The following is a 27,626-nucleotide window of genomic DNA, read 5'->3' as shown; positions in this document are numbered from 1 at the left end:
AGGGGAGTTGGAACTGGCTGATACATGAGGTCCCTTCCAACCCTAACAATTCTCTGATTCTACCCTCTCTCCTTTGTGATTGTGGTGGTAACACTTATCCCCAGTCACACCGCGGTGACTTTCTCTTCTGCTCACATTCACATCACCTCTAGCGCTGCTTCTTACACAAGGGAGAAGGTAACATCTGCAAAGCTGTTGTGTTGTTATCCTTCAAAATCCTCCTTAGATCTCTCTGGTTTTGTGCTGCTCATACAAATTTTAGCAAGAGATGAGACAGCTGGAGGCCTGAGACAACCAGCTCATCGTGCTGACCCATACTGCATTTGCTGTACTTTCCCATCTGTCCCTCTCTTCCCATCTGTTGTTTCCTGTCTCATTCTTAGATTTTAACTCGTTTGGGGCAAAGGTCATCTATTAATTAGTGATGATGCAGCCCAACTACATCATGCACAATGTAGCCTATTGCTAGAACACTTAGTCTGCAAGGAAACTAAAATGAATATTAATAACAGCAACCACCTCAGTAAGTGCAGTAGGTCCTATTTGCACTTGTCTCTTTATTCCCTTCATGGGATTAATTGATTCAGGCAAACCTGTGTTAGCAGAAGGCTGGACTAGATGATCTCCAGAGAGCCCTTCCAAGCCTCATCATTCTATGATTCTATGATGAATGAGGAAACCTTTAATTAGTTCAAGACACCTTCACTTTCAAATAAAGCTGGGGAGGGACTTTTTAGGGTGTCAGGGAGTGATAGGACTGGGGGGAATGGAACAAAACTAGAAATGGGTAGATTCAGATTGGATGTTAGGAAGAAATTCTTCCCCATGAGGGTGGTGAGACACTGGCACAGGTTGCCCAGGGAGGTGGTGGAAGCCTCATGCCTGGAGGTTTTTGCAGCCAGGCTGGATGTGGCTATGAGCAACCTGCTGTAGTGTGAGGTGACGGGATACACCCATGGGTACTGAGAGAACTGGCAGATGAGGTTGCTAAACCCCTCTCTATTTCAAAAGTCATGGCAATCTGGTGAAGTCCCCACGGACTGGAAAAGGGGAAACATTGCCCCCATCTTCAAAAAGGGTAAGAAGGATGAACCAGGGAACTCCAGGCCAGTCAGTCTCACCTCTGTGCCTGGAAAGATCATGGAACAGATCCTCCTGGAATCACTACTCGCTCAAAAGAATAGTGAAGAGGTGATTGGGAGCAGTCAGCATGGCTTTGCCAAGGGCAAATCCTGCCTGACCAACCTGGTGGCCTTCTATGAGCAGGTGACAAAACTAATAGATGAGGGGCAAGCAACTGATGTCGTTTACCTGGACCTGAGCAAAGCCTTTGACACTGTCCCACACCACATCCTGGTCTCCAAACTGGTGACACATGGGTTTGATGGGTGACCACTAGATGGATAAGGAACTGGCTTGATGGCCGCACCCAAAGGGTGGCTGTCAATGGCTCCATGTCCCAGTGGAGGCCAGGGACAAGCAGAGTCCCTCAGGGATCAGTCCTGGGACCTGTCTTGTTCAACATCTTTGTGGGGGACATGGACAGTGGCATTGAGTTCACCCTCAGCAAGTTTGCTGATGACACCAAGCTGTGTGGTGCAGCAGACACGCTGGAGGGAAGGGAGGCCATCCAGAGGGACCTTGACAGGCTGGAGAGGTGGGCACAAGCCAACCTCATGAAGTTCAACAAGAGCAAGTGCAGGGTCCTGCATCTGGGTCGAGGCAATCCCAGGCACAAATACAGGCTGGGCAGTGACTGGCTGGAAAGTAGCCCTGAGGAGAGAGACTTGGGGGTGCTGGTGGACAAAAAGCTCAACAGGAGCTCTCAGTGTGCACTTGCAGCCTGCAAAGCCAATCAGATCCTGGGCTGCATCAGGAGAAGTGTGGCCAGCAGGTCGAGGGAGGTGATCCTCCCCCTCTACTCAGCTCTGGTGAGACCCCACCTGGAGTACTGCCTCCAGTTCTGGAGCCCCTATTACAAGAGGGATGTGGAGGTGCTGGAAGGTGTCCAGAGAAGGGCCACGAGGATGATCAGAGGGCTGGAGCTGCTCTGCTATGAGGACAGACTGAAGGAGTTGGGGCTGTTCAGTCTGCAGAAGAGAAGGCTCCGAGGTGACCTAATTGTAGCCTTCCAGTATCTGAAGGGGGCTACAGGAAGGCTGGGGAAGGACTTCTCAGGATCTCAGGTAGTGATAGGACTAGGGGGAATGGAATGAAGCTGGAGGTGGGGAGATTCAGGCTAGATGTGAGGAGGAGGTTCTTCCCCATGAGAGTGGTGAAACCCTGGAATGTGTTGTCCAGGGAGGTGGTCGAGGCCCCGTCCCTGGGGGTGTTTAAGCCCAGGCTGGATGAGGCTCTGGCCAGCCTGATCTAGTGTGGGGTGTCCCTGCCCATGGCAGGGGGGTTGGAACTAGATGATCCTTGTGGTCCCTTCCAACCCTGAATGAAACTATGAAACTATGAAACTGTGTCCCTGCCCATGGCAGGGGGTTTGGAACTGGCTGATCCTTGAGGTCCCTTCCAACCCTAACAATTCCATGATTCATCTTCAAGTGATGAAGAAATTTAGCAATTTTCCAAATACTGCTGTAAGGAATCCCTTTCTGTTTTGAATGTCTGTATTTGGCCAGTGTATAAAGTCCTGTAAATGCTGTTGCTTCTTGTCTTGTCCAAAAGCAAGCCATTTGTTCTGCAAACAGAATCATAGAATCAATAAGGTTGGAAAAGACCTCAAAGATCATCAAGTCCAACCTGTCACCCAGCACCTTATGACTACTAGACCATAGCTACTCAGAACTTCTATTAAGGATTTGACATAGTATCATAGTATCAGTCAGGGTTGGAAGGGACCACAAGGATCATTTAGTTCCAACCCCCCTGCCATGGGCAGGGACACCCCACATTAGATCAGGCTGGCCAGAGCCTCATCCAGCCTGGGCTTAAACACCTCCAGGGACAGGGCTTCAACCACCTCCCTGGACAACCCATTCCAGGGCTTCACCACTCTCATGGGGAAGAACCTCCTCCTCACCTCCAGCCTGAATCTCCCCACCTCCAGCTTCATTCCATTCCCCCTAGTCCTATCACTACCTGAGATCCTGAAAAGTCCTTCCCCAGCCTTCCCGTAGGCCCCCTTCAGATGCCTTGAGGTGACCACAATGAGGTCACCTGGGAGCCTTCTCTTCTGCAGACTGAACAGCCCCAACTCCTTCAGTCTGTCCTCATAGGAGAGATGCTCCAGCCCTCTGATCATCCTTGTGGCCCTTCTCTGGACACCTTCCAGCACCTCCATATCCCTCTTGTAATAGGGGCTCCAGAACTGGACACAGTACTCCAGGTGGGGTCTCAGCAGAGCTGAGTAGAGGGGGAGAATCACCTCCCTTGAGGGAAGCCATCCAGAGGGACCTTGGCAGGCTGGAGAGGTGGGCACAAGCCAACCTCATGAGGTTCAGTAAGAGCAAGTGCAGGGTCCTGCATCTGGGACGAGGCAATCCCAAGCACAAATACAGGCAGAACAGTGACTGGCTGGAAAGCAGCCCTGAGGAGAGAGACTTGGGGGTGCTGGTGGATGAGAATCCCAACATGAGCTCTCAGTGTGCACATGCAGCCCGCAAAGCCAATCAGATCCTGGGCTGCATCAGGAGAAGTGTACATCATCTTTACTAGACTGTAGCTGTCATCTGTGTGGTTTTACTGTTTCCCAAGGATGATTCATTTGATGAATTGAAACTTCAGTATTTTGATGTTTGCTTGTTTAGGTCACATAGTCATAATATTTGGTTTGCATGGAGATGAGGTATTCTTCCTTGCAGAAGATTTGCTTTTTGCAGGGGACAAGATGTGTGCAGAGTGAATTCATCATCCCTAAGACATACATTCTTAGACTATTAGTATCAAGGATTTTGTAATTTTACTTAACTGCATAGCACATAAATAAGACTGATGTTCTGCATATATTTGCATAGTGTCTGTAGCTGTTTACTTGGAGTGAATGCTTTGAATGCTCCTTTAGGCTGATCTAGCAATTTGGATCTAGAGATAGTGTGTTATTATTGAGTCCTGTGTCCAGATCTGGGACTCTCAGTTTAGGAAAGATGTTGAGTTGCTGGAAGGTGTCCAGAGAAGGGCAATGAAGCTGGGGAGGGGTCTGGAGCACAGCCCTGTGAGGAGAGGCTGAGGGAGCTGGGGTTCCTTAGCCTGGAGAAGAGGAGGCTCAGGGCAGACCTTATTGCTGTCTACAACTACCTGAAGGAAGGTTGTAGATAGGTGGGGCTGGTCTCTTCTCCCAGGCAACCAGCACCAGAACAAGAGGACACAGTCTCAAGCTGCACCAGGGGAGGTTTAGACTGGATGTTAGGAAGAAATTCTTCATAGAGAGAGAGATTGGCCATTGGAATGTGCTGCCCGAGGAGGTGGTGGAGTCACCATCACTGGAGGTGTTTAGGAAGAGACTGGCTGGGGTGCTTAGTGCCATGGTTTAGTTGATGAGATGGTGTTGGGTGATAGGTTGGACTCGATGATCTCAAAGGTCTCTTCCAACCTGGTCTGGTCTATTCTATTCTATTCTATTCTATTCTATTCTATTCTATTCTATTCTATTCTATTCTATTCTATTCTATTCTATTCTATTCTATTCCATTCCATTCCATTCCATTCCATTCCATTCCATTCCATTCCATTCCATTCCATTCCACACGTTTACATAGCTTTGGATGCAATGCCTCATTGATTTCCTATTGGTTTATTTTCTTTCTCATGGCCCAGATCTTAATGACAACATAGAGGAATGGCTATTCTCAGACTGCAGAGCAAACCTGAAATTTACTGCTGAGGCCTTTCTCATTTCTGTGTACATGGCACGAATTGAATTTCACTCTTGCTTATTTGGGCAAAGTTTTCACTCTTACTTATTTGGTCCTTTCACAGAACTCATGCAGATTGAGGTGTGTCTATTATCATAGAATCATAGAATCATAGATTGATCTGGGTTGGAAGGGACCTCCAAAAGTCATCCAGTCCACCAGTCAGCAGACACATTCTCAACTAGATCAGGTTGCCCAGAGCCCTGTCCAGCCTCACCTTGTATAACTCCAGGGATGGAGCCTCAACAGTCTCCCTGGGCAACCTATTCCAGTGCTCCACCACCCTCATAATAAAGAACTTGTTCCTAACATCCAACTTAAATCTTCTCTTCTCTAGTTTGAAGCCATTGCCCCTTGTCCTGTCACTGCAGGCTTTTGTAAACATTCTCTCTCTATCCTTCTTGTAGCCCCTTTCAGGTACTGGAAGGCTGCTATTAGGTCTCCCCAGGGCCTCCCCTTCTCCAGTCCATCAAAGGGATCAGAGAGGGAAGACATAAAACTCTACAAATATAATCTGAGGGTATTCTGAATCACTTCTCTTTTAGTGCTTGACTGCTTAGGATAATTCACTGTGGGCTCACAGTCAGTTCAGATTATTCATTGCCAGTTCTCAGTAATCATAGAATGGCTTAGATTGCAAGGGAACTTGAGAGATCATCTACTCCAACCTCCCCACCATGGGCTGGAACACCTTCACAACTAGGCCCAGCTGCCTCATCCAACCTGGCCTTGATAAAAATGCAGACTTGACTCAAGTGTCTAATTCCCATTGTTTTGCACTTGCCTATTGCCTGAAGCCCCATCACAGGTATCACGTCAGCCTGCCAAAACTGCTGGTGTCTGAAATACCTCTTCACTGTGAGGCTTTTTATGAGGCAAAGCCAGTGCATGGTATTTTGACAACTTTCTGCTAACATATTTTATACACAGCCCTTAAATCTGCATTAATTCATTTTTCATGCCAGAGGAAAGAAACCTGTAAAGTCTATAGAGCTGGGAGAAAGAAATGGAGATTGCACATTTTATCTAGAGTAGTTGACAAAGCACAGTAATGTGAGAGCATAGCAGACAAACAGAAATAGAAATAAGAAAAAAAATCAGTGTAGTATCTGAAATTGAATGAGGAACAAGCCACAAAGGTTGATTCTGTCCCTTTTTTATCATTTGATTTTCCCCCTCTGGTTCATTTTAGTTGATTAGGTGGTGTTGGATGATAGGTTGGACTCGATGATCTCAAAGGTCTCTTCCAACCTGGTCTGGTCTATTCTATTCTATTCTATTCCATTCCATTCCATTCCATTCCATTCCATTCCATTCCATTCCATTCCATTCCATCCTAAAGTTGGTGAGGGGTTTGGAACACAAGCCCTATGAGGAAAGACTGAGGGAGCTGGGATTGCTTAGCCTGGAGAAGAGGAGACTCAGGGGAGACCTTATTGCTCTCTACAACTACCTGAAGGGAGGCTGTAGGCAGGCGGATGATGGTCTCTTCTCCCAGGCAGAGTGATTGCCCATTGGAATGGGCTGCCTGGGGAGGTGGTGGAGTCGCCGTCATTGGAGGTGTTCAGGAGGAGACTTGATGGGGTGCTTGGTGCCATGGGTGAGCTGTTTAGGTGGGTTGGATTGGTTGATGGGTTGGACACGATGATCTTGAAGGTCTCTTCCAAACTGATTTGGTCTATTCTATTCTATTCTATTCTATTCTATTCTATTCTATTCTATTCTATTCTATTATCTGAAAACAAAGAATCCAAGACTAAGGCCACTGCCAGTCCCCAAAGAAGAGAGTTCATACCAATGAGGTGTGAATAAGTATCAAAACAAAGATTCCTGAAATTGCTGTGTTAATCACTCTCCCTCTGCTTTAACTCATGTTGGATCTTCTAAGAGAGCAGCAGATGTTTTGGAAGTGGCTTTGTGTCAGACTCCCTGCATGTTTTCAGCAGTAAGCAAACTTCAACCACTAAAAGAACTTCAACTGGAGAAGGACCTGGGAGTCCTGGTGGATCACAAGTTATCCATGGGACAGCAGTGTGCCCTGAAGGCCAAGAAGGTCAATGGAATCCTGGGGTGCATTAAGAGGAGTGTGTCCAGCAGATCCAGGGAGGTTCTCCTCCCTCTCTACTCTGCCCTGGTGAAACCACACCTGGAATATTGTGTCCAGTATTGGGCTCCCCAGTTCAAAAGGGACAGGGGTCTGCTGGAGAAGGTCCAGCAGAGGGCTGTGAGGATGGTTAGGGGTCTGGATCACTGCCTGGTGAGGAGGGTCTGAGGGACCTGGGGCTGTTTAGACTGGAAAAAAGACTTAGAGGGGATTTAATAAGTGTCTGTAAATATCTGAGGGATGGGGGTCAGGAGGGAGGGGACAGACTCTGCTTATTTGCTTCCTGGGATAGGACAAGGAGCAATGGATGTAAGCTGCAGCACAGGAGGTTCCACCTCAATACAAGGGGGAACTTCTTCACTGTAAGGGTCACAGAGCACTGGAAGAGCCTCCTCAGAGGGGTTGTGGTGTCTCCTTCTCTGGAGACTTTCAAGGCCTGTCTGGATGCATTCCTCTGTGACCTGAGCTAGATTGTATGGTTCTGCTCTGGCAGGGGGATTGGACTTGGTGATCTCTTTGGGTCCCTTCCAACCCCTGACATCCTGTGAAGTCCCACTGATATATGTTTCTTACTGGTAGATCTTTTTTGAGATGGCAATCTTTCCATTCCATGTATACTTCTACTGAAAGGAAACTGTATTTGATGAGGACATTCTGAAGTCAATATGTCTAAAGTAGGTGATTGTCACACAAAGGCAGGACAATTGCTTCACAAATGTTTCAAATTGCTATAAACCATCACTGAGAGATGCAGTCCCTTCCCCTCAAGTATTCTTTCCCAATTCCTCTGGTGCCTCTGATTGGGCCACATCTGACAACTGATTTAGGAAAGAGGAAATGTGAGTGGTTCAAAGAAGAGAGCTGCTTATCTGGGTGGAAAGAGATTCAGCTTCACCTTGCCTAAATCTGATGAGGGCTTTGCCAAACACAGACCTGGTGGCTGAAAGACTGTTTAGCACTTGAGCAGATGCCCAACCAATACTAATCTTTACAAAGCAGAAGGCAGCAGCCAGCAGTGTGGTTCACAGAATCACAGAATCACCAAGGTTGGAAGAGACCTCAAAGATCACCTCACAACAGACTGGAATTCCTTACCTACAAATCAATACACCCTTAGAAGGGGAAGAGAGTGAGAAAGGGGAATGGTAATATCTGGTGACCTCAGAAGGACCCCCAAGGATCAGGAGGCTATATCAGGGATAAAGAGGGATGTAGAAATCAGTATCCTTCCCCAGCCCAGGAAATAGAACTGATCTTCTAAATACCCAGGTTAAGCAGTCAGTTCTAGTGTGCCCTATGAATCCTTAGTGGGAGACATACCTGTGGTGTGTTTCAGCAGTGAGAAGATGGAGTGATCCTCTCTTTCTTGTCACTTCTGCCCTTACAGAGCTTTCATAAGTGTGTTTCTAGCTATTAATTTTTTTTCTTGTGTCTTAAGCCTGCTTTAGAGGAGATTTCAAGAAAATGGAAAGAACAACTTAAAGACACTTAAATCCTTGCCATTGAGATTCCCCAGTAGTGCCCAGCATCTTGCCAGTGAAAGAAGAAATTATCTTTGCTTCTATCTACAAGGACTACAGTAGGAACTGAAAGGCTGGGGTCTGTGTCAAGGATCCCTCTTCCAGTTATCAATATTAATGAAGTGAACATCATGCCAGCATCAGTTAGGGGAAAGAAACACTGAGGTCTTGGCGTGCTATAAGAGCAATGTGATCAAAGGTCCTGCTGTCCATTATTCTCCTGACTTCTTTTTTTGTGGTAAATCGAGAATATCACTCTAGATAAATCTTACTAACTACCTGAATCTTACTAATTACCAGAAAGGAGGATGTAGCCAGAAGGGGGTTGGTCTCTTCTCCCAGGCAACCAGCACAAGAGCAAGAGGACACAGTCTCAAGCTGTGCCAGGGGAAGTTTGAGCTCGAGGTGAGGAGAAAGTTCTTCCCAGAATGTGCAGCCCAGGGAGGTGGTGGAGTCACCAGCCCTGGAGGTGCTCAAAAAAGGAATGGATGTGGCACTTGAAGCCATGGTTTAGTTGTCACGAGGTGTTAGGTATTAGGTAACAGGTTGGACTTGATGATCTCTGAGGTCTTTTCCAACCTGGTAGATTCTGTGATTCTATGATAATAAACCAAATCTTTCATTTGAAAATTATTTGGTGTATTTTAGTCACAGAATGGACTGGAAGGGACCACAGAATGGTTGGAAGGGACCCTCCCCTTTGGAGATTCACCTAGTCCAACCTCCCTGCTAAAGGAAGTTCATCTAGAGCAGGTTCAATAGAATAAATAGAATAGAATAGAATAGAATAGAATAGAATAGAATAGAATAGAATAGAATCTGAAGGGAGCTACAAGAAAGCTGGGGAGGGACTTTTGAGGGTGTCAGGGAGTGATAGGATTGGGGGGAATGGAACAAAACTAGAAATGGGTAGATTCAGATTGGATGTTAGGAAGAAGTTCTTCCCCATGAGGGTGGTGAGAGCCTGGCACAGGTTGCCCAGGGAGGTGGTGGAAGCCTCATCCCTGGAGGTTTTTGCAGCCAGGCTGGATGTGGTTCTGAGCAACCTGCTGTAGTGTGAGGTGTTCCTGCCTATGGCAGGGTAGCTGGAACTGGATGATCCTTGAGGTCACTTCCAGCCCTGGCAATTCCATAACTATGTGTTGCCAAGCTGGTACTGAAACACAAGCAATTGGAGCTCTTCACTGCAGTGAGTGAGGTTGTGGACAAGTCCTGCTATTTATGGAAGCTGTTCACATTTGTCATGAGTACCAATGCTTTCCTCTCTGAAATCTCCTTCAAGTATCTCAATTGTTGGATTTTGAGCAAGGTAAAATTTCTGTGGGTGGAGAAAGAACAAGTGAACCATTCCACATGAAAAATGCACTTGTGTCAGATTGCTTTCATTTGTAAAATAAGCCAAACTCTCCAATCTCAAGGTCAAGATCAGTCTTACTCCTACTAGTATAATATTTGTATTTTATTGCTATTACTCAGCTGTTAGTGGAGATTAATATAGCATATGACCAGCACTGAAAAATGTGATGGCTTATCTGGCTCTTGCTTCAAGGGAGAAAATTCTGTACTGCTTCACTGAGTCCTTTTTGTCCCAGTAACTTCCATACAAAATGGGAAGCATCTGGATACCTCTGGAAGTTTGTGTTCCTAGAATCATAGAATCAATAAGGTTGGAAAAGAACTTAGAGATCATCAAGTCCAACCTATCACCCAACACCTCATGACTAACTAAACCATGGCTTCAAGTGCCACATACAGTCCCTTTTTGAACACCTCCAGGGATGGTGATTCCACCACCTCCCTGGGCAGCAAATTCTAATGGCCCATTACTCTTTCTGGGAAGAACTTTATCCTCACCTGGAGCCTAGACTTCCCCTGACACAGCTTGAGACTGTGTCCTCTTGTTTTGTTGGTGGTTGCCTAGGGGAAGAGACCAACCCCCACCTGGCTACAACCTCCCTTCAGGTAGTTGTAGAGAGCAAGAAGGTCTCCCCTGAACCTCCTTTTCTCCAGGCTATCCCAGGTCCCTCAGCCTCCCCTCACAGGGCTGTGCTCCAGACCTCTTGCCAGCCTCGTTGCCCTTCTCTGGACATGTTCAAGTATCTCAATGTCCTTCTTAAATTGAGGGGCCCAGAACTGGACACAGGACTCAAGGTGTGGCCTAACCAGTGCTGAGTACAGGGGCAGAATGACCTCCCTGCTCCTCCTGCCCACAGTGTTTGTAATGCAGGCCAGCATCAGAAATAATGTTGTCTGCTAAGAGCTTTCCAGATAACTTTGCAATATTCCTTTAACTGAGATAGACTTTCTAAACATTGCTTCTGGGATTCTGCAGAAGTTCTTGCGGTGTGTTTGCTAAACAGTGCTCTCTTCAAGGGTAATAAGAAGGGTTGACATTTGTGGCTGCAAAGTATTCACTTAGAGATACAGCCCTGAAATGGATAAAATCTATCTGCGGTGCATGGATATTGGCAGGGTTGCTGGTGTGCTGATTTCCAGTCTTTTGATGTTGATTCAGCTTGTATCTTATCTATCCCAAACATTTCATTTTCTTCTTGTATCTCCAGCAGTGCATTAATGTGGCAGCCATCGCTACCTCCACGAAGTAAAACTATTATCTTCAATATTCAACTCTGTTTGCCGTTGGAGATTAAAATTACTGGCTCCTCCTGTTATCTTTATCTTATCTGCCAAGAAAAGACACTTCTCAGAATGACTTGGAAATGCTCAGATGAATATATTTAGCAAAAAGCTGTAGGCTCTTGATTGGTTGTGCTGGCATGCAACAAATTGGCTATGTCAGAATTTCACTGGCTCCTATTTAAGTACTGTTTTGCCTACCATGAAATCCAGCTGGAAGAGTGAGGAATGAAGGGAATGTGGGTTTGTTGTTTGTTCAAAACAAGATTAGGGTGAATCATAGAATAGTAGAATAGAATAGAACAGAATTAACTGCAAGTGCTTAGGGAGGGGGCACTGGGTGCCATGGTTTAGTTGATTAGATGGTGTCAGGTGATAGGTTGGACTCGATGATCTCGAAGGTCTTTTCCAACCTGGTCTATTCTATTCTATTCTATTCTGCTCTATTCTATTCTATTCTGCTCTATTCTATTCTATTCTATTCTATCCTCTTCCTCTTCCTCTTCCTCTTCCTCTTCCTCTTCCTCTTCCTCTTCCTCTTCCTCTTGTGGCACTGCTTTTATGAGGAGGTTGAACTCAATCATCTCTGGAGCCCCCTTCCAGCCCCTAGCATTCTGTGAGCCTGTACTTGTGTCAGAAAGCATTTCATGAATGGTTTAAAGAATCAAGTTTAGAGTCTTTCACTGAAGAAGTAGAACATGTAGCCAAGATTTTTCCTCTTGCTTTGCGTTAATATAATGATGAAGAATAGAATAGAATTAACCAGGTTGGAAGAGACCTTTGAGATCATCGAGTCCAACCTATCACCCAACACCGTCTAATCAACTAAACCATGGCACTAAGTGCCTCATCCAGGCTCTTCTTAAACATCTCCAGTGATAGTGACTCCACCACCTCCCTGGGCAGCCCATTCCAATGGAAGGGATTGGAAGGGGCCTCAGGAGATCATCTAGGTCAACCCCTAACATAAGTCTGCCTAGATCAGGTTGAGATATCTAATAAATTCCAGTTGGATACATGACTGTTTATTGTAGATCTTCTGTCCTTCCAAATCACAAATTTAGTTCCTTCTCTCTATAGTAATTAGTCTTTTCATGTTGTGAATAATGTGAAATATTTTCATGTTGTAAATAATGTTAATCTCTGCTGCAGGGACAGGCTGAGCGAGCTGGGGTTGTTCAGCCTTGAAAAGAGGATGCTCCGGGTAGACCTAATAGCAGCCTGACAATACCTGAAGAGGGCTACAAGAAGGTTGTAGAGGGACTCAATAGCGCTGCAATTGACGGTTACAAGCTCTTCAGGAGAGACAGGCGAGGAAGAAGGGGTGGAGGGGTGGCCCTGTACATCAGAAAGACACTAGATGCCATTGAGATGGAGATTAGGGATGATCGGGTTGAATGCTTGTGGATAAGAATTAGAGGGAAGACCAGCAGGGCAGACACCCTGGTTGGAGTCTGTTATAGACCACCCAACCAGGAGGAAGATGTTGACGAAGCATTCTATAGGCAGCTTAGGGCTGTCTCAAGATCTCCGGACCTTGTTCTCATGGGTGACTTCAACCTGCCTGACATCTGCTGGGAACTCAACACGGCAGAGAGGAGACAGTCTAGAAGGTTTTTAGAATGCATGGAGGACAGCTTCTTATCCCAGGTGCTGCGAGAGCCTACCAGGGGCAAGGCTATGCTTGACCTCCTCTTCACCAACAGGGAAGGACTGGTGGGTGATGTGGTGGTTGGAGGGTGTTTGGGGTCCAGTGACCACGAGATAATTGAATTCTCGGTTTTTGGTCAAGCCAAGAGGGGCGGCAAGAAGACCTCCACTCTGGACTTCCGGAGGGCGGACTTTGGGTTACTCAAGGAACTAATTCAGAGGGTTCCTTGGGATAAAGTCCTTAAAAACAAAGGGGTCCAGGAGAGCTGGACCTACTTCAATGAAGAATTGTTGAAGGCTCAGGGACAGGCTGTGCCAATGTGCCAGAAGATGAGCCGCCGGGGCAGACGGCCAGCCTGGATGGTTCATGAACTTTTAATGGAACTGAGGGAAAAAAAGAGGGTGTATCACCTTTGGAAGCGAGGGGAGGCAACCCACAGAATGTTTAAGGATGTTGCTAGGTCTTGTAGGAAGAGAATTAGGGAGGCAAAAGCACACTTGGAACTTAAACTGGCCTCTACTGTGAAGGACAACAAAAAGTCCTTCTATAAATACATTAATAGTAAGAGGAAGGGGAAGGAAAACCTCCACTCCTTGGTGGATACGGAGGGGAACATTGTAACCAAGGATAAGGAAAAGGCAGAGATACTTAACACCTTCTTTGCCTCAATTTTTACTAGAAGGGCAGAACGTCTTCCTGACAGCTGGTCTGCAGAGCTAGCAGAAGGAGCCAGGGAGCTGCACAGTTTCCCTATGTTCCATGAGGCGGTAGTTGGAACTCTCCTTAGCAGCTTGGATCCCCACAAGTCCATGGGACCAGATGGGATTCATCCTAGGGTGCTGAGAGAGCTGGCAGATGAGCTGGCCAAGCCACTCTCCATAATTTTCCAGCAGTCCTGGCTCACTGGCGAGGTCCCAGAGGACTGGAAGCTGGCCAACGTGGTGCCCATCCATAAGAAGGGCCGGTTGGATGAGCCAGGGAATTACAGGCCTGTCAGCCTGACCTCAGTGCCAGGCAAGATCATGGAACAGGTCATCCTGAGTTCAATAACACAACACTTACAGGATGGCCAAGGGATCAGGCCTAGCCAGCATGGATTTAGGAAGGGCAGGTCCTGCCTGACCAACCTGATCTCCTTCTATGATCAGGTGACCCGCCTGGTGGATGTGGGGAGGCCTGTTGATGTAGTCTACCTGGACCTCAGCAAGGCCTTTGACACCGTCCCCCATAGCAAACTGCTGGCCAAGCTGTCAGCCCATGGCTTGGACGGGAGCACACTGCGATGGGTTAGGAACTGGCTGGAGGGCCGAGCCCAGAGAGTGGTGGTGAATGGTGCCACATCCAGCTGGCAACCAGTCACTAGTGGTGTGCCCCAAGGATCAGTGCTGGGCCCTGTGCTCTTTAACATCTTTATTGATGATCTGGATGAGGGCATTGAGTCCATCATCAGTAAATTTGCTGACGACACCAAGCTGGGGGCAAGAGTTGATCTGCTGGAGGGTAGAGAGGCTCTGCAGAGAGACCTTGACAGGCTGGACAGATGGGCAGAATCCAACGGCATGAGATTTAACACATCCAAATGCCGGGTTCTGCACATTGGCCACAACAACCCCATGCAGTGCTACAGGCTGGGGTCAGAGTGGCTAGAGAGCAGCCAGGCAGAGAGGGATCTGGGGGTGCTGGTTGATGGTAGGCTTAACATGAGCCTGCAGTGTGCCCAGGCAGCCAAGAGGGCCAATGGCATCCTGGCCTGCATCAAGAACAGTGTGGCCAGCAGGAGCAGGGAGGTCATTCTGCCCCTGTACACTGCACTGGTTAGGCCACACCTCGAGTACTGTGTCCAGTTCTGGGCCCCTCAGTTTAGGAAGGATGTTGACTTGCTGGAACGAGTCCAGAGAAGAGCAACAAAGTTGGTGAGGGGTTTGGAACACAAGCCCTATGAGGAGAGGCTGAGGGAGCTGGGGCTGCTTAGCCTGGAGAAGAGGAGACTTAGGGGTGACCTTATCACTCTCTACAACTACCTGAAGGGAGGTTGTAGACAGGCTGATGATGGTCTCTTCTCCCAGGCACCCAGTACCAGAACAAGAGGACACAGTCTCAAGCTGCGCCAGGGGAGGTTCAGGTTGGATGTTAGGAAGAAGTTCTATACAGAAAGAGTGATTGCGCTATGGAACGGGTTGCCCGGGGAGGTGGTGGAGTCGCCGTCATTGAAGGTGTTCAGAAGGAGACTTGACGGGGTGCTTGGTGCCATGGGTTAGCTGTTTGGGTGGGTTGGATGGGTTGATGGGTTGGACACGATGATCTTGGAGGTCTCTTCCAACCTGGTTTGGTTTATTCTAATAAAGGTTATTCTAATAAAGGTTTATTCTAAAGGACTGTTTACAAAGGCCTGCAGTGGCAGGACGAAGAGTAGTGGATTCAAACTTGAGAAGAACAGATTTAGATTCGATGTTAGGACCAGGTTCTTTACTGTGAGGGAAGTGGAACACTGGAACAGGTTTGCCCAAGGAAGTGGTTGCAGCCCCATCCCTGGAGATATTCCAGATGAGGCTTGATGAGGTCCTGGGCAACCTGATCTAGTTGAGGATGCTCCTGCTTGCTGCAGAAGAGGTTGGACTGGATGACCTTTGCAGGTCCCTTCCAACCCCAGACCATTCTATTATTCTCATATTTAAAACATGTCCTGCCTGGAAATAAGCAAAGAAAAATTTCTCATCTATGTATTCAACTCCTTCTGCTGCACCCTCTCTAGTAGTCAGTTTAACATCAGGGGGTAATAAATGTGACAGAAAAATGCTTTTATATTGTTTGGGGGTTTTTGTTGTTGTTGTTGTTGCTCCTTTTGAGACAAAGCACTTATCACTTAAAGGCATGTGGTCCTAATCTGGAAGATGAATTGGTTCATTCACTTCAAGCACCACATAACCATTCACACGCCATCGAGCTTAACACTATTAAAGGGTAATTTCCCCTGTGGGAGCCATGCCCAATATAGCCACAATCTCTACACAGTCTCTCTTTATCTTTCCATGGCAGGTAAGGAGATTTAAATAAAAGGCTTCATGAAGAGTGCAATCACAGACACATTCTTCCCACTGAAATAGCCATGAAATAGCAAATAAACACTCCTAAAAATCACGATGCTCCTACACATTACCAAGACTTCAGTGTACAGTTCCCACTTGGTGTTGGAATCAAAGCATGTGAGATGCTTAGTAGTCCTGGCAGTAGATTTAAAGTCTGACCATACTGATTTTTTTTTCTGAATGATCAATAAGTGTATTTTGCTTTCATCTCTTATTTGCTATCATGTAAAAAACCCAAATTCTCAGCATTTCTTTAGTTTGGCTGCAATGAGTCATTGAACACCAGGTTATTGCAGAATCACAGAATGTTAGGGGCTGGAAGGCACCACGAAAGGTCATCCCGTCCAACCCCCCTGCCAGAGCAGGATCACCTACACCAGATTACACAGAAAGTCATCCAGGTGGGTTTTGAATATCTCCAACCCCCCTGGGCAGCCTGCTCCAGAGTTCCATCACCCTCACAGTGAAAAGAATATTTCTTCCTATTTCCATGGAATTTCCTATGCCTCATCTTCCACCACTGTCCCTTGTGCTGTCATTGGACATCCCTGAGCAGAGCTTGGCTCCATCCTCTTGGCACTCACCATTTATATATTTACAAACATGAATGAGGTCACCTCTCAGTCTCCTCCTCTCCAAGCCAGTGCCAGTGTCTCACCATCCTCATGGGGAAGAACTTCCTCCTCACATCCAATCTGAATCTACCCGTTTCTAGTTTTGTTCCATTCCCCCTAGTCCTGTCACTACCTGACACCCTAAAAAGTCCCTCCCCAGGTTTCTTGTAGCCCCCTTCAGATACTGGAAGGCCACAAGAAGGTCTCCTCGGACCCTTCTCTTCTCCAGACTGAACAGCCCCAACTCCCTCAGTCTGTCTTTATAGAAGAGGAACTCCTGCCCTCTGCTCATCCTCGTAGCCCTTCTCTGGACACCTTCCAGCATGTCCATATCCCTCTTGTAATAGGGGCTCCAGAACTGGATGCAGTACTCCAGGTGGGATCTCACCAGAGCAGAGTAGAAGGGGAGAATCACCTCCCTCTTCTTCCACTTACAGTATCACAGTCTCACAGTATAACTAAGGTTGGAAAGGACCTCGAGGATCATCGAGTCCAACCTATCAACACAGACCCCATGACTAGACCATGGCACCAAGTGCCACATCCAATCTCCTCTTGAATGCCTCCAGGGACGGTGACTCCACCACCTCCCTGGGCAGCACATTCCAATGACGAACGACTCGCTTGGTGAAGAACTTCCTCCTCACGTCGAGTCTAAACCTCCCCTGGCACAGCTTGAGACTGTGTCCCCTTGTTCTGGTGCTGGTTGCCTGGGAGAAGAGACCAACCCCTTCCTGGCTACAACCACCTTTCAGGTAGTTGTAGAGGGCAGTGAGGTCGCCCCTGAGCCTCCTCTTCTTACCCTGAAGTAATCAAAGTGGAAAGGAAGATTCTTTACACTTCATTGAAGCTGTTCTACTTTGCATTGACTAAAGCCACGAACATGGAAGTGTGAGCACTTGGCTATCCATAGCAGTCCATCACTCATCTGAAAAGAGGAGGAAAACAGGAAATGCTGAGTTCCAAACCCCCTTTCTGAAAAAAAAAGCAGTTCACTCTTATACACTGAACATCCCTTGGATCAGGCCTTTAATCCAAACAGTGAAATGTTGTGCCAGATGAGACTCAAATTGGAAATTAAGGAGATATATATATATTTTTTTTTAAGTTTTATTTTTACTTGGAGGAATTTGAAACCACACAGAATAAAGACTCCCACACAAAGTTTTGTGCCACTGAAATCTCTGTGCTGAGCTTTTCAATTTTTCCCCTAAGTGCAAGCTGTCAAGAGCAAGGCTTGTCAGGAGCACTTGGATATTTCTTACATGATATGCCTAGTTATTAGTATTGCTTGCTTGGGATGTTCCTAATCATATGTTTAGCCATAGGCAGAGGGGCAGCTAAGGACTGTATGCCACATAAAAACCCTCTGTGGGCCTGTATATTAGCCTTAAAAAAGAAGTGGGACATGGCTTTCCTTCCTTCCCCACTCCCAGCAGGATTAAGTGAGATGTAAACTGCAGTACCTAAAATAAGTAGAAAAGTTTCCTTGACAAACTGTATGGAGTTCAAAAAAATTAAATAAGGCATATAAATTCTCACTGCTACACCTAAACAGTGGATTGAGCTTGGCTATGTAACACATTAAAGAGGACAGAGCACAGTAGCCAGAAAGTCCCTTCCTAAATTTCTCTCCCATAGGTCTGGTTTTAACTTCCAGCTCTAGTGGTAGGATCATAGAATCATTTTGGTTGGAAATGACCAAATCTTTAGATGACCTTTAGGATAGGATGGGATAGGATAGGATAGGATAGGATAGGATAGGATAGGATAGGATAGGATAGGATAGGATAGAATAGAATAGAATAGAATAGAATAGAATAGAATAGAATAGAATAGAATAGAATAGAATAGAATAGAATAGAATAGAATAGAATAGAATAGAATAGAATAGTTTGGAAAAGACCTTTGAAATCATTGACTCCAACCTACTGCCCAACACCATCTTATCAACTAAACCATGGCACTAAGTGCCTCATCCAGTCTCTGCTTAAACACTCGCAGTGATGGTGACTCCACCACCTCCCTGGGCAGCACATTCCAATGGCCAATCTCTCTTTCTGTGAAGAACTTCTTCCTAACATCCAGCCTAAACCACCTCTGGCACAGCTTGAGACTGTGTCCTCTTGTTCTGGTGCTGGTTGCCTGGGAGAAGAGACCAATCCCCTCCTGGCTACAACCTCCTTTCAGGTAGTTGTAGACAGCAATAAGGTCTCCCCTGAGCCTCTTCTTATCCAGGCTAAGCAACCCCAGCTCCCTCAGCCTCTCCTCATAGGCCTTGAGCTCCAAACCCCTCGCCATTATCTAACCAACCATTATCTAACTCTGCCAAGTCTGTGTCTAACCCATGGCTTTCAGCACCACATCTCTGCATCTTTTAAATGCCTCCAGGGATGGGGATTCAGCCACCTTCCTCTTCCAGCAGTATGAGACAAGCTGGACTCTATTACTGCTCTGAGGGAGTGAATTCATTCATTGAGCTGGGCTCAGGATTTTGTTCTGGAGCTGGACATATTAATACGACACAGAAAATGTCAAGGGTTTAGAGCTGTCCTTTTATAGCTCTTAAAAACAATCCTTTTTTAGAATAAAAAAAAAATCAAAGTGAAATTAGATATAAAAGATCATCATTTACCATTGAAGTGTGATATTAAGTACTCAGAAGTCTGGTAATGAAAGTGTTCCCACAGTGGCCATAACCTGTCATCAGATTTCACAGGTGACTTCTCTCCAAGCATTCAGTTCAGTGCTCGACACTGAATGTTGGTGAATGGCAATAAAAACCCCTAGAGAGGTAAAATGGATAAATCTGTCATCATGTGAGATGTGATGAGGGTTGTTTCTATGATTGTATACTGATTATAGCTTATTTTTACTTAGAGTCTTCAGATTCAGTCACAAACCACGCCAGGATCCACTCCGAAGAGAGTGCAAATAGCCATTGGAATGTGCTGCCCAGGGAGGTGGTGGAGTCACCATTCCTGGAGCTGCTCAAGAGAGGAGTGAATGTGGCACTTGGTGCCATGGTTTAGTCATGAGGTCTGTGGTGACAGGTTGGACTTGATGATCTTTGAGGTCTCTTCTAACCTTGGTGATTCTGTGATTCTGTAATTTTGAGACAGTAGATAAAGGAGAACATCACTCAGGTTTAACGTAGCTGTGTGGCAGACTCAAGCCTCTCTAGCCTGTAAAGATAAAGATTTTTTTTCTCCCATGCAAAATAATGTAAGCAAAATGCCATTCCTGCAAAAGCACAGGCAAATCACATTGGAATGGAATGGAATGGAATGGAATGGAACGGAACGGAACGGAACGGAACGGAACGGAACAGAACAGAACAGAACAGAACAGAACAGAACAGAATAGAATAGAATAGAATAGAATAGAATAGAATAGAATAGAATAGAATAGAATAGAATAGATTAAGAATAAGAATAGACCAGACCAGACCAGGTTGGAAGAGACCTTTGAGATCATCGAGTCCAACTTATCACCCAACACCATCTAATCAACAAAACCATGACACTAAACACCCCATCCAGTCTCCCTCCAGTGATGGTGATTCCACCACCTCCCTGGGCAGCACATTCCAATGGCCAATCTCTATTTCTATGAAGAACTTCATTATGTCAGTATGAGTAGGTTTACGGGAGACCTTCTTGCTCTCTACAACTACCTGAAGGGAGGTTGTAGCCGGGTGCGGGCTGGTCTCTTCTCCCAGGCAACCAGCACTAGAACAAGAGGACACAGGCTCGAGCTGTGCCAGGAGAAGTTTAGGCTGGAGGTGAGGAGAAAGTTCTTCCCAGAAAGAGAAATTTTCTGGTGGAATGTGCTGCCCAGGGAGGTGGTGGAGTCACCATCACTGGAGGTGTTCAAAAAAGGATTGGACGTGACACTTGGAGCCATGGTTTAGTTGTAAGGAGGTGTTGGGTGATAGGTTGGAATTGATGATCTCTGAGGTCTTTTCCAACCTGGTTGATTCAATGCTTCCATGATTCCATTTGGGTTTTTTTACACCACTTTATTTTATTCTATTAAATTTGCTGATTTTTTTTTTCTTTAACATTATTCTCAATCATTTAGTTTCTGCAATAGTTGGTTCCATGTACAGCTATATCAGTTCAAAGGAACTCTTAATTGGATTATTTGATTAGTTCAATAGATTCTAACTTGTTTGGTTCTTTTTTGTTAATGTACATTTGATGAAGCAGAAAGTTATGAAGATAAAAATCCCCCCCAGAACTTTGTTGTTACTAAAACTGCATCATAGAAAAACCTCAAAATCTTGTTTAATTTGTTGATTATTTTTTTAGAATTTATTTAACTTTAAGGTTTTTTTTTTTTCATTAAATCAACAAGCAGACTTCATTTGATAGGGCTGGCAAGGAATTGGTGAAAGTTAAATCCTTTCGTTTTCATTTCATGTCTGTTTGAACATGAGCCTGCAGTGTGCCCAGGTGGCCAAGAAGGCCAATGGCATCGTGGCCTGGATCAGGAACAGTGTGGCCAGCAGGAGCAGGGAGGTCATTCTGCCCCTGTACACTGCGCTGGTTAGGCCACACCTTGAGTACTGTGTCCAGTTCTAGGCCCCTCAATTTAGGAAAGATGTTGAGTTGCTGGAAGGTGTCCAGAGAAGGGCAACAAAGATGGGGAGGGGTTTGGAGCACAGCCCTATGAGGAGAGGCTGAGGGAGCTGGAGGTTGCTTACACTGGAGAAGAGGAGACTCAGGGGTGACCTTATCACTCTCTACAACTACCTGAAGGGTGGTTGTAGACAGGTGGGGGTTGGTCTCTTCTCCCAGGCAACCAGCACCAGAACAAGAGGATACAGTCTCAAGCTGCACCAGGGGAGGTTTAGGCTGGATGCTAGGAAGAAGTTCTTCCCAGAAAGAGAGATTGGCCATTGGACAGTGACTGGCTGGAAAGTAGCCCTGAAGTAGCTAGCAGGTCGAGGGAGGTGATCCTCCCCCTCTACTCAGCCCTGGTGAGACCCCACCTGGAGTACTGTGTCCAGTTCTGCAGCCCCTATTACAAGAGGGATGTGGAGGTGCTGGAACGTGTCCAGAGAAGGGCCACAAGGATGATCAGAGGGCTGGAGCACCTCTCCTATGAGGACAGACTGAAGGAGTTGGGGCTGTTCAGTCTGCAGAAGAGAAGGCTCCGAGGTGACCTAATTGTCGCCTTCCAGTATCTGAAGGGGGCCTACAGGAAGGCTGGGGAAGGACTTCTCAGGATCTCAGGTAGTGATAGGACTAGGGGCAATGGAATGAAGCTGGAGGTGGGGAGATTCAGGCTGGATATGAGGAGGAGGTTCGTCACCATGAGAGTGGTGAAACCCTGGAATGGGTTGTCCAGGGAGGTGGTCGAGGAACCGTCCCTGGGGGTGTTTAAGAGCAGGCTGGATGAGGCTCTGTCCAGCCTGATCTAGTGTGGGGTGTCCCTGCCCATGGCAGGGGGGTTGGAACTAGATGATCCTTGTGGTCCCTTCCAACCCTGAATGAAACTATGAAACTATGAAACTATGGAATGTGCTGCCCAGGGAGGTGGTGGAGTCACCATCACTGGAAGTGTTTAAGAAGAGACTGGATGGGGTGCTAGAAAGCCATAGTTTAGTAGTTGTAAGGTGTTGGGTGATAGGTTGGACTTGATGGTCTTTGAGGTCTTGTCTAACCTTATTGATCCTATGAATCTATCATCTCCAGAGGTCCCTTCCAACCCTTAACATCCTGTGATCCTGTGAACATACAATCCCAGCCACAAATGAATCTGCCAGCATGGAGGGCAAGGAGAAGTTGTCTTCCAAATCAGACCTGTAGCCAAATTTTTCTGATGACCCATAATGCTGAATATTAAACAAATACATTTTGAGAGGATTCATTCTTTCTTACTTCTAAATTCTTTTGGGTTTCAGCAAGTAAAGAAAAAAAATCAAAACAAGGCCACAATTGAGAAAAACCTCCCCTCTAGCAGAACTGTCACTTCTGTTAATAACACAGTCCTGAGAAAGAAGGGCAGGAGTGTATCAAGAATTCTTTGTGAAGGAGGATTTGTTAATTTTTAACAGGAGAAGTGTGGGAGAGCCCTGGGTTTGGATTAAAAAGTCATTATGAATTTAGCTGCTTGGGTGAAGCACGCAGAGCTCGCTGCTGTACCTCAGGGCTGTGAGCCAAAAGAGCATTTAAATGCCTGCCTGCCTGCCTGCCTCCTTGCAGAAGGAAATGGATTTATTTATATTCTTGAAAGGTGTATTTCAGTCCTGTTTTTTTTTTAATAGATCCTTTGTGTAGTGCAGGCTTGAGCCTCTGAGAAGGGAGCAGTACCAACAAAGAAGTAAATATAACTAGATCAGCTGGAAAGAATGTATTGATTTATGAAGTTACAGCAAGAAAGGGGGCAGGAGAGACAAAAGTGAAATCTGCAAGGTGTTGCCAGCAGAAAACTTTGATTAGATGGTGTTGGATGATGGGTTGGACGCGATGATCTTGAAGGTTTCTTCCAACCTGGTTAATTCTATTCTATTCTATTCTATTCTATTCTATTCTATTCTATTCTATTCTATTCTATTCTATTCTATTCTATTCTATTCTATTCCATTCCATTCCATTCCATTCCATTCCATTCCATTCCATTCCATTCCACTCCACTCCACTCCACTCCACTCCACTCCACTCCACTCCACTCCAATTTTTCTTTGGCAGGGGGTGTATTGTTACCTGTGAAAAATCTAAGAAGCCACCTGCCATGGCAGGGTAATTCAAATCAGATTCTGCAATCATAGAATCACCCAGATTGGAAGGGACCTCCAAAGATCATCCAGTCCAACCCCCCTGCAGTCAGCAGGGACATCCTCAACTAGATCAGGTTGCCCAGAGCCCTGTTGAACCTCACCTTGATTATCTCCAGGGATGAAGCCTTAGCCACCTCCCTGAGCAATCTGTTCCAGTGCTTAACCACTCTCATTGTAAAGAACTTTTTCTTAACACCCAATCTAAATCTGCTCTTCTCTAATTTCAAACCATTGCCCTTTGTTCTATCACTGCAGGCCTTTGTAAACAGTCTCTTTGCAGCCTTCTTGTAGAATCCCTTCAGGTACTGGAAAGGTCTCCCTATAGACTTCTCTTCTCCAGGCTGAACATTCATAGAATCATAGAGTCATAGAATCACAGAATCAACCAGTTTGGAAAAGACCTCAGAGATCATCAAGTCCAACCTATCACCCAACACCTCATGACTAATTAAACCATGGCTTCAAGTGTCACATGCAGTCCCTTTTTGAACACCTCCAGGGATGGTGGTTCTACTACCTCCCTGGGCAGCAAATTCTAATGACCCATTAGTCTTTCTGGGAAGAACTTTATCCTCATAACACCTAACACTTTATTCTCATAATACCTAACACCTCATGACAACTAAACCATGCCTCCAAGTGCCACATCCAGTCCTTTTTGAACAACCCCATCTCCCTCAGCCTGTCCTCATAGCAGAGGTGCTCCAACCCCCTGATCATTTTTGTGGCCCTCCTCTGGACCTGCTCCATCAGATCTGCGTCCTTCTTGTACTGAGGCTTCCAGAGCTGATCTTTAAGGTCCCTTCCAATCCAAACTATTCTATGAATCTGTAGGATTTTGAACTAGGATTGATATTGATGTTAGTCATGCTATTGAAAAATCAGAGCAAGGATGCTGAAATCTCTCCCTGATTAACTACTCAGCTCTATAATTGCATGCTGCAAAGCCAGAGGGATTCCATCATGCCAGCTGACTCTCCATTTAGCATATTTGTAGAATGGGTTTGAGGTAGAAATGAAATGCCAGATGCAACAATAGAAGGAAGGAAATGTAAAGCTTGTTTAAGAAGGTGAACCTCTTCCTGGGAGGGAGAGAGGAGGGAAATTGCTGCAGCCATGTGCTAAATATTTGGGTTTGATATAATGAAGCAGAAAATCGCCTGTGATTTTCGCTCTGAATAATGCAAGTACAAGCCCTGATGGATTCTTGTCTCTTCTCTTTGGATCTTCATTATTCATGGGTTTCTCTGGATGGACTACAGAAATGTGGCACTGCATCCTGGGACTCTGGCTAAAACAAAAGCAAAGCAGGTTCTTGACTGCTTGCTGCTGCTCTTAGACTATTATTTATTTGCTTTTATGTTTTGCTTTGTTTTGTTTTCCCCTGTGCCTCATATAAAACATTGCATCTTTCACAGATTCCCTTGAATCAGGGAACTGCACTGTCAAAAAGACACTGGAGTGTTCACACTGCTCCTGCATCCTTTATCATTGTAATTATATTTCCAATTTGTAATTCTGAGAAACAGAATACTAAGTGGCTTGAAAATCTCCTTGCAACTCTATCCCAGTAACTCAAGCTTGAGCTGACATACTCCGAGCCTTGGTACCAGTAAAGGCAGCCAAGTGATGCTGGTGGTGTTTGGGAGAACTGTGAGGACAACCTAATTTTAGATAGCTAGATGTGCCCTGCTGGTAAAGAAGGCCAATGGGATCCTGGGGTGCATTAAGAAGAGTGTGTCCAGCAGATCAAGGGAGGTTCTCCTCCCACCTCTACTCTGCCCTGGTGAGACCTCATCTTGAGTACTGTGTTCAGTCCTGGGCTCCCCAGTTCAAGAGGGACAGGGATCTGCTGGAGAGGGTCCAGCAATCTGCTGGAGAGGGTCTAGCAGAGGGCAACGAGGATGTTTAGAGGACTGGAGCACTGCCTGGTGAGGAGAGGCTTTGGGACCTGGGGCTTTTTAGGCTGGAGAAGAGAAGACTTAGAGGGAATTTAATCAATGTTTCTAAATATCTGAGGGCTGGGGGTCAGAATGGAGGGGACAGGCTCTGCTCACTTGCTCCCTGGCATAGGAGCAATGGATGTAAGCTGCAGCACAGGAGGTTCCACCTCAACACGAGGGGAAACTTCCTTACTGTGAGGGTCACAGAGCACTGGAGCAGGCTGCCCAGGGAGGTTGTGGAGTCCCCTTCTCTGGAGACTTTCAAGGCCTGTCTGGATGCGTTCCTCTGTGACCTGAGCTAGATTGTATGGTCCTGCTCTGGCAGGGGGGTTGGACTCGATGATCTCTTTGGGTCCCTTCCAACCCCTAACATCCTGTGATCATGTGATCTAACCTGTTTGGGTACTTGTGTGTTTGTAGCAGATAGGCAAATGGCATTGAACCCCCACTGCACATTTTCATTTGGAAGTTTAAGCACCTTTGAAATTTTTCCCTTTGAGTCTGGTCCAACACCTCCTGAGCTCTGTAGATATTTGTGAGAGCTCTGTAGATATTTGTGAGAGCTTGAGTAAGTGTCCTAAATTAAGATTGTGATGCTTATATGATGTCAGCATATCATCATTTCACTTTGCAGCTGGAGTTTTGGGGGGAAAAAGGAAAGGCTTCAGAAGTGAAAACACCCTTAGAGGTTACCACTTAATTTTCACATTCATATTCTACTTAAGACGTCAAAGGAAAAGTGATATCTGGAGAGAATAACAGCCTAGAGATGATTTTCAGGCATGTGAAGTATCGAGCAGTGCCTGCTGATAGGCCATCAGACCTCTCTCCCTGCCATTGCAGAGTGCCTCTTTACTGATAACTTCATTATCTCCTTTTCCCTGCCAGCCTGTGAAGTAAGAGGTGTGGGACTGAATCCCGAGCTTGCACGGAGGCAAGTCTGGGATAATGACTGGCAGGAGGGAGTGCACTGAGCTCCCTATAGGAAAAAAAACAAACCCAAATCTAAAGACTTTATCAGTAGTTGAGTGACCTCTCTGTTATTCTAGGATTAATATTCTCTTTGGCTAGAGTGGCTGGAGAGCAGCCAGGCAGAGAGGGACCTGGGGGTACTGGTTGACAGTAGGCTGAACATGAGCCAGCAGTGTGCCCAGGTGGCCAAGAATTCCAGTGGCATCCTGGACTGTATTAGGAATAACATGGCCAGCAGGAGCAGGGAAGTCATTGTGCCCTGTACTCAGCACTGGTTAGGACACACCTTGAGTCCTGTGTCCAGTTCTGGCCTCCTCAATTTTGATACTTGACTGTGTCCAGAGAAGGGCAGTGAGGCTGGAGAGAGCTCTTGAGCACAAGCCTTATGAGAGTCTGAGGGAGCTGGCATTGCTTAGCCTGGAGAAGAGGATGCTCAGGGAGGATATTATTGCTCCTGAAAGGAGGTTGTAGCCAGGTGGGGGCTGGTCTCTTCTCCCAGGCACCCAGCGCCAGAACAAGAGGGCACAGTCTCAAGCTGCAGCAGGTGGAAGTTTCTGTGTAAACCAGCAGCCCTTACTTACTACTTTTTCTCTCTTGCTTTGCATTAGGGCCCCCCCAGCGAACCGTTTCCCCCAAACAAGACCACGAGGAGCGGAAACAGGACAAAGTCTTGGACAAGGGCAGTGAAAGCGGGACTTCTTGCAATGAGTTGTCCACCTCGAGCTGCGACAGCCACTCAGAAGCGAGCACCCCTCAAGAGAATGCCACCAGCGCTCAGCCCTCCGCAGCCCACCAGCCAAACACTCTGACTTTGGATCGCCCCTCCAAGAAGGCCCCGGTGCAGTGGATGCCGCCGCCGGACAAACGCAGGAACAGTGAACTCTTTCAAACTCTCATTAGCAAGTCCAGGGAAACAAACCTTTCCAAAAAGAAGGTGTGTGAGAAGCTGAGTGTGGAGGAAGAAATGAGAAAATGCATCCAGGATTTTAAGAAGATCCACATCCCAGATTACTTCCCGGAGCGCAAACGTCCCTGGCAGTCTGAACTCTTACAGAAGTATGGGTTATAGTGATCAGCTCTTTCATGACATGGCTCTCTGGGGGTGTGTGGGGAAGGGGGGGGGGAAAGTGGGGGGCATTTGATGTTTATTAAGTTGCCACCAAATTACTGATGTCCTCCTCCTCCTGGCCAGCTCTGCCACCAGAGCTCTTCCTGCTGCTTCTTTTCTCTCTGTGAACAGTGGATGTGGGGTAGTACACGGTTTCTTTTGAGAATATGTATCTAAAAGAGATAGACATCAAAAATAGCTAACTATAAAAACTAAAAAACCATACAAAAGGCATCTCATCTAAACCACCTCATAATAGTAAAGGGGGGAAAAAAAAACAACCCCAACAAGTCAACAACAGTGCATGGTCAAGAAAGGTGAGGTTCGAGCTGTAGTCTGTTG

The 27,626-nt window shown here is 46.3% G+C and overlaps 1 protein-coding gene across 1 annotated transcript in view; it reads left to right on the top strand.

Moving 5' to 3' along the window:
- KCTD8 (potassium channel tetramerization domain containing 8) overlaps positions 1 to 27,263 on the top strand; it is a 133,480-nt gene extending 106,217 nt beyond the window's left edge. The window contains exon 2 of the mRNA XM_068169543.1: positions 26,785 to 27,263. Coding sequence (XP_068025644.1) covers positions 26,785 to 27,245 — 461 coding nt within the window. The 3' untranslated portion in view covers positions 27,246 to 27,263. The remainder of the gene's footprint in view (positions 1 to 26,784) is intronic.
- Positions 27,264 to 27,626: the final 363 nt, after the last annotated feature.

Source organism: Melanerpes formicivorus, unplaced genomic scaffold (genome assembly GCF_026170545.1).
Source record: "Melanerpes formicivorus ecotype bairdi unplaced genomic scaffold, bMelFor1.0.p_v2 SCAF_190, whole genome shotgun sequence".
NCBI lineage: Eukaryota > Metazoa > Chordata > Aves > Piciformes > Picidae > Melanerpes > Melanerpes formicivorus.
This window is presented reverse-complemented; position numbering and strand designations above follow the sequence as displayed.